The 8,117-nt window shown below is 40.2% G+C and overlaps 1 protein-coding gene across 1 annotated transcript; it reads left to right on the top strand.

Annotated features, from left to right (window-relative positions):
- Positions 1 to 498: 498 nt before the first annotated feature.
- LOC308285188 (stonustoxin subunit beta-like) lies at positions 499 to 3,800 on the top strand (the record flags this gene model as incomplete). The annotated part of the gene is made up of 2 exons (XM_080725904.1): positions 499 to 580; positions 3,232 to 3,800. The coding sequence occupies 2 exons, from the start codon at positions 499 to 501 to the stop codon at positions 3,798 to 3,800; spliced, it is 651 nt and encodes a 216-aa protein (XP_080582030.1).
- Positions 3,801 to 8,117: the final 4,317 nt, after the last annotated feature.

Raw genomic sequence — 8,117 nt, 5'->3', positions numbered from 1 at the left:
TTGTGTGCCCTGTCACTTGGGCCATAATTAAATAAAAATAAATTAAAATAAGCAACACATGCACTCCAAACTCACTTCGATTTCCTAACTAAGCCTTGGCTAATGAAAAATGTTAACTTTGTTGATTTGGAAGCACTTACCAATGTGTTAATCCTCTGAGTACACAAAAGATGAGAGAACTCCATGAAAAAAGCACCAAAACGTCAGTTTCCTCCAGTCTTTATCTAACCCTCAGCAGATAAAAGATGTAAAAGTTATATTCCTTAATGCACTCTGCAATTGACCACGATTATAATCCTCCTGTATAGTTCTCCCAACACTGTGCACACACTGTCTGACTGCCACTGCAGCACTGCTGTGCTGGGCTCAGTGGAACACGAGCCAATCAGATGCTGCAGGGCAAAAGTGGGTCAGTTGGAATGCTTCTGGGCCAATCGGACGCTTTAGGGCGAAGAAGTTCAGTGGGACAGAGCCCTCCCATCCAAGTGGAACGGGCCAATGGGCAGCCTATGCAACCGGCAGGCCCTCCCAGCCACATTGGAACACAGTGGAACACAGTGGAACTGTGGGACAGAGAGCAGTGGGATTCAGCAAACTCATAACCAGATGTGAGTATCTGTCTGTGTCAATATCACACATTAACATTTTATACACTGTTGGCTCCTTCCCAGATGCTGTTCTGAAAACTCTTCAGGAGAGCTTCCAGGGAATTCAGGTTGCTCTGCTCTTGGCCTGGTCCTTAACACCAGCAAGATTAAGTTTAAACACACAACCAAATAACTAAAACATTTTTTTTTTTCTATTAAAGAATGCTCACATTTGAGTCAACATGTTGATGCTTGAATCCAGGATCACAGAGATTCGATCATACTAGATGGCTTGTAGATTTCAAAAACAACCGATCTAAAGCTCACCATGCGTTGTGAGCTTTTAGATTGTCTATATTTGAAAATTAGACAAAAGATCTACAAGCTCAAAATGTGTAACATCCTGACAGGTTCTGAATTTGTCAAGTATGTTGGAAAAGTACTCAATCTACAAGCACACAATTTGTAGCATCATAACGCATTGTGAGCTTGAAGACAATTTATATTTTAAAAAACAGATCATTTACCAGTAGGGTTGACACCCGTCCCATTAAATTCGGATCCGTCCCTTATTTGAGAATTAAATGTTGTGTTTGTATCGAACCAAAACGGAACGCAGACCTCCTGCAAGCATAGACATCCCATAGCTGCGCTCTGTCTGTCTGCCAGTCTGTGTCCACTCACAGACCGGCCCCTGCTCTGCCTGTCATCGTTGGCTAGATACGATGCTCACTGAGCATCACGCATTTTAAACATGTCGACTACAGATGATAATCCAACGCCTCAGGAAAAAGGATAGACATCTCCAAAGGTACATATTTGGTGGGAAGAGACAAACCCGTGGCTTGACAGCGTCAGTGGAGACGTTTATAAAGAGAACTGTAAACCTGATTGTTAGCTTGTAGAACAGTTATTTTCACTATTTCACTATTAAAAAAATAACTGAACGCTGTGTGTGTGTGTGTGTGTGTGTGTGTGTGTGTGTGTGTGTGTGTGTGTGTGTGTGTGTGTGTGTGTGTGTGTGTGTGTGTGTGTGTGTGTGTGTGTGGATGGCGGCAGGAGCAATTGTGGGTTATCAAAGCCATTGTAACTGCAGGGAAGAAAGTAGAGTTGATTTTGACAGCAACTTTTATTTAGTTTTACTCATAGTCGTTTGAATAAAACTCCATGTTGTCATATTTTAGTCTAGTTTTAGTCGACTAAATATCATATGATTTATTTGACTAAATCTTCAGTTGATTTATTAGACTAAAATGTATTTTGGCGGACCTTGATGGTATCATAATGGCTGATTTTACGCTTGGCTGCATGCTGAAAATATCAGATCTACAAGCTCACAACGTGCTATAGCTCGACGCGTTGTGAGCTTGTGCATTTGCTATTTTCAGCAACATTTCTTTTATTTCTAATGCATCTCTTCTCCCTCCCTAACATTTTTGTCTAATTGTTATTTGTTGACAAAATTGACAATATACTGTAGATAGGTTTAGTTTTAGTCAGAGCTTAGTTTTTATTTAGTTTTTGTCAGTGAAAGAAGCAGAAGTTTTAGTCAACTAAATCAACACTAGAAGAAAGGTTACAAATACGCACGCACGCGTCAGGGAGGGCTAATTATTCATATTTGATAGACACCCGATCCAACCGTCTAAAGATCAAAGGTTGAGGAAAAGACTAATTTCGGCCTTGCTTTACCTGAGTTTCCTTTTAGTTTACATTTTATGAATACCTCAATCAATCAATCAATCAATCAATCAATCAATCAATCAATCAATCAAAAGGCATAAACCATCAGCCAAGGTGAGTTTCTTTCCGACTCTTCTGGTATTCCTTCACATGCTAGCCATAGCTTCCACTATACCATTCAAAGGTTTGTACAAATGTTCATGCTTTTAAAAAAGCAGATCTACAAGCTCATAGCACTAATTTGGTCACTGGGTGCCAGACCAGTGGGCAGCAACCTCCATCCGTCCGGGGACCCCACAGGGGTCCTTGGGGACTTACCAGGGGGTCCCCATTAAACTAGTTTACGCCACATTTTATGCACTTTTAACCATATCGCTCTCTATTTGCTATTCAAAAATAGCAGATCTACAAGCTCACAGCACGTCATTTGGTCACTAGGTGCCATAGTAGTGGACAGCGACTTCCACCCATCCGGGGGGGAGCTTACCAGGGGGTCCCCAGTACACTAGTTCACGCCACATTTTATGCAATTTAACCATATTGCTCTCTATTGGCTATTAAAAAATAGCAGATCTGTAACAAGCTCATAGCACGTCATTTGTTCACTGGGTGCCAGACTAGGGTGCGAAGACCCCCATCTGTCCGCTTCACCCACGGGTCAAAATAGCAGATGTACAAGCTCATGGCGCGCTGCGAGCTTGTAGATCTGACATGTTTGGCCGCGGACCCCCATCTCAAAATATCTTGTTCCAGTCACAAATGTTCGCTTTTAAAAAGATGTATTCGAAAAAAAAAAAAAAAAAAAAAAAAAAAAAAAAAAATTAAAACACTGGTGCCGCACTATGAGTTGTTGATTTGTTATTTTTCAATAGTTACAGCATAAAATAATGGTTAAAGTGTGTTGTTGTGTGTCAGTCAGTGAATGATGTATTTAATGTTTACTGTATTGTTTTCTCATCAGATTTCCAGCATCTCACTCTGGACACAAACACAGCAAACAGATCCCTCTCTCTGTCTGAGAACAACAGGAAGGTGACATGTGAGAGCTCTAGGGGACTGGTTCAATCATATCCTGAACACCCTGACAGGTTTAATAACTATGATCAGATTCTGTGTTCAGAGGGTCTGACTAGACGCTGTTACTGGGAGGTAGAGTGCAGTGGAGGGGTTCAGATAGCAGTGACTTATAAAGGAATCGGCAGGAAAGGATGTGGTGATGACTGTAGGTTTGGATACAATAACATATCCTGGAGTCTGTTCTGTGATGGTCGTCCTTTTGGCGGTAACAGTTACACTGTCAGACACAATAGTAAGCAGACTATCCTCCCTGTCAGTGCCTCTAGGGGCTCCAACAGAGTAGCAGTGTATGTGGACTGTCCTGCTGGGACTCTGTCCTTCTACACAGTGTCCTCTGACTCACTGACACACCTGTACACCTTCCAGAACCAATTCACTCAACCTCTCTATGCTGGGTTCAGGGCTTATGGTTCAGTGCGTCTGTGTGAGCAGAGATATAGAGTCTCTATGTGAGGGTGACATCAGGTCGCCGTGGTTACATAATGTTTGAGTGAGTGCAGGTTTGTCATGGTTACCACTGCTGCCAGGGTACTTTGAGAGTCGGACCCTTGAAAATAGCAGATCTACAAGCTCACAATGTGATGCGTTGATTTTGAAAAATATATTAGAAAATGGTAACAACACAAATCTTGTTTGGGGATCCCTGGCACAAATATGTTCAGATGGGAGTCCGAGGTCAAATCCATATTAATGTCAAACTCTATGGTATAAAATGAGTCATCACCACAAGGAGCTTTAGATCTTAGATTAGATAGAAGATACTACCTCCATTCCACACATTTATAAATATGTATCATAAATACTATCCATCGATGCTGATGATGATGATGATCATGTAAATATCAATGTCATACTTGTGTGTCTTATATGTAGATACAATTACAGACTCAAATTTGATGTATATTTTATTGTTGATATTTTACACAATATACAGAGGAAAACTGTATATTTGTAGCCTGGCGTTGCTCATACTCTAATTCCTCACTGCGTATCAGATATTAGTCTGGACTCGCGGGCAGAATTTTCATTTCCAAGGGTGGTTTAAAAAAATTACTCTGGATATGATTGGTTAGACCAGACCAATGCTGGGCCCTGATTGGTTCCCCCACATTTTGGGGGAAAGGAAATGGATTCGCAATTGAGTGGGGTCAGACCCATATTCACCCATATTTTTTGCCCGGGCGGATTAGTCTGGTTCCAGGCTAGTATATTTGATCATGTAATTCTCACAGTATCAATATTGTTTCTTATATAAACCTTTATACTGAACACTTGAACCCCATAGACTTTATTGACTGAGGTTCCCTACGGTTCTGTAATTGGTCCCCTGCTTTCCCCCACCTCTACATGCTATTTTCTCCTGGGTGAAAATAGCAGATCTACAAGCTATCTGATAGCTAAGTCACAAAGCAACATGAGCAGTGTTTATTTGACGGAGAATTTGTCATATTTTAGTAATAATTACTTGTGCCAGCAGAGCGCGCAGTTCAAATTATGTCTGTTTTAGCTGACTAAATGTCATAACATTTTAGTTGTCTAAATCTACAGTTTATTTAGTCGACTAAAGGGTATTAATGGAGGGCCGTGATGGCATCTTAATGATTGATTTATACTTAGCTCTGAGCCAAAAAAAAATAGACTATCTACAAGCTCACAGCATGTCTGTGACACGTTGTGAACTTGTAGATCGGCTATTTTCAGAGAGAGCGACACCCGAGCGCAACCAAACATACAATGACTTGTTTTTTAGTTCTACTGGATCTCTTCTCCACTAGTCCCTCCCTGACATTTTAGTCTATTTTTTTTTTATGAAATTGTAAATATATGTTGTCAATCACTCTGGATTCAAACGTCTACTGAATGTGTTGTTAATTAACTCAAATCATTCATTGCTTATTCATTGATTCATTATCAGATCATTATTCCTCACTCAATTCATTATTTTGCTTTCATTGAATATTAATGTGATATTATTCTCATTCTATGTTATTATATGATCATGTGTAGAGGTAATCATTCTTTAATAAATTGATTCTTGGCAGTCTGTCGTTGTTTCTGTGTATTAATATTCATAGTGTTGATGACAACATGGTCACAGCTCATTGGTCATAATAACTAGGTAGGATCCGTTAAGGTTATTTTTCCATGTGTTTGATCTTGGGTTCTCATGCTGAGATTACTGCAGTTTTAAATCTGATATAAAAAATAACAGATGTATGTAATGCCTTCAAACAGCTTATTATAATATTGTATTTATTTTTAAAACGTATTTTTAAGGCAATTGAACAAACATTTGTGTTAAACTCCTACAGGCTACTCCTCAATTGTCCCCTTTTTTGTGTGTCACATAACGGGGGAGACCGCGGATGGTTGTCAAACTTTTTACTCTGAGGTGAATTGCTCATCAACAACATCTGATGATAATCACTAGAAGGAAACTTAAGGGCTCGGCCTGAAATGGGTATAACCTTTGTTCACATACTGTAACTTATTCTATCAGGAAGTTATTAGAGTGACAACCTGCCCCTGTTATGGGCTGGCTGTTTTTCCATTTTGTTTTAGTCTATTTTTCCCATATAGGGTCTGGCCTGGCTGGTAAGTGGGCGTGTGGAGGTCTGCCTGGGTGGCGTTCTCATTTCCTGAATCATCCTCCTGTTGGCTGGCTGCTCTCCTGGGGTGGTCCCTCTAATCAAGCTGAGAGGATAAAAGCCTGGCTCTCCACTCTAGCCAGCCCTTGCCAGTTTGTTCAGTTGCTGACCGGTAAAAGTTACTGTGCCTCTGTTCCTCAGTTTGTTCTTGACTGCGTTTTGCGCATTACTAATTTCCCCCTGTCTTTTTCACTCAGATCGCTCCCATTACTCCACGCCTGCTGCCGGCCCGCCAGACCCACTTTCTACAGCCGCAACTGCCCTAACTTGAATATTGCATTTTTTGATTTTTGAACTACGTTTCAATTAAAGCCTTTCAACTTGTCATTCTCTGGTTCTGAGTTCTGCTTTTGGGTCTAAGACAAAGACTACCCTAACAGCCCCATCACGAATAGCTTGTCACATATACAGGATTGGTTGTCCCTAATCAATAGGGACAACCAAGCCCTTCAGTAGAATATATGTGAAATTCTTTTGTAACTTTTTTTTTGATTTTCTTTAAGCTAAGCAAAATACGTTTTAGAATGACTATAAACACCATCTCTATCTAGTATGTTTGTATTACATTGTTTTTTAAGCAATACAATGTAAACCATGATGTACATAACATGTGATAACCAGCCACAGACAAATTGAGACAACTAGCCCCACATGACCATGTGACAAAATTGCCACATGGCTGTAGCTAACAAATGATTCTGTGTTATGTAGAAAAGATTCTGTGTTATGTTACATGACTGATATCAACATGGTGAAACAGCACTCTCTAGTGTGGCTGTAATAAGCACTGTGACAACCAACACATGCAGAATATCACATGTCAGAGAGCTACAGACTAGTCACTAGTGTATTATGATGGATTGAATATAAAGCCTAAACCTGTACATCAACTATGGGTCATCATTATTCAAAACTACAATATTTCTTATCTTTGAACTAAGGCCACATTGATTTAAACTATAATATTTCATATGAACTAAGACTACAGTGATTTGAACTACAATATGTCATATCTATGAACTAAGACTACAGTGATTTAAACTACTATATTTCATATCTAAAGCTAGTTAAAAGCTAGGCCTACAAATAATCGTTGGACCACCATTGACGTTGGGTTGACCTTTACTGACAACACACAGGCCATCTTTGCAAAGTGCCAGCAGGGGACCTACATCCTATGGAGGCTGAGATATATGGATGTTCTGCCATATGGAAAGCCTCCTTACCTTCTCTTTCCTGGCTTGGTACGGGGCCGGGGGGCTCTCAGAGTTCAAGGCTAAGCTGTGGAGAGTAACCACCTTTGGGTCTAAGCTCTGAGGGGTGCAGTGCTCTGCCCTTCAGCATTTCTACTAACCTCAGCACCTGCTTCCAGGGAATAGGTCAGGAGATATGATGCCTCTAAATTTAAGAAGGCAAAGGTAAGTGCCATACAGTTTCATCCCTATTAGACTCCTTAATAAACACAAACCCCCAAATCCTTGATCCACCTCATCTGGTCCAACTGGACTAATGCCCCTGAGTGTTTTATTTGTATATGTTGTCTTGTCTTGATGTATGCATTGACCCGAACAAAACAATTCTCCCTTGTGGATAATAAAGACAAACTAATCTAATATTTGTAAGAGCAGCAGCAGCAGCAGCAGCACACCAGTGATGACAATGACATCTGTACACAAATGTTTGCATCAGAGACAGTTTTACCCATAAATGATTGATGCACAATATTCTACGGTGTCTAGACCCCTTATCAGACAACGTCACGCTGATAAGAACCAGTATTGCACGCAGGTCGGCACCAAATGAACCCCACCGCTCATAGGATGCAATGGAAACCTGGTCACTGCACACACATGTAAAAAATATGTTCCATCAAACTTTAGATGCTGTTCTGTTACACTTGGGACATAATTGATTGGCTTCATCGGGACATGCAGGGGTGCATTTTGCTAAAATATAGATTATATAGTTTAATGTATATACTGTAAATAAATGTATTTGTGAATTACTTTTCTCCATTGACTTTAATTTAAAAAAATGTTATCAAATATGGAGATGACTGACATCATACATGTCTGACATCATAGACCACATGAGACTGACAAAGTATGTCCATATTTGTGCT

The sequence above is a fragment of the Nannobrachium achirus genome (assembly GCF_963921795.1).
Source record: "Nannobrachium achirus genome assembly, chromosome: 5".
Classification (NCBI taxonomy): Eukaryota; Metazoa; Chordata; class Actinopteri; order Myctophiformes; family Myctophidae; genus Nannobrachium; species Nannobrachium achirus.
Note: the sequence above shows the minus strand (reverse complement) of the source record. Positions and strands in the feature narration are given on the sequence as shown.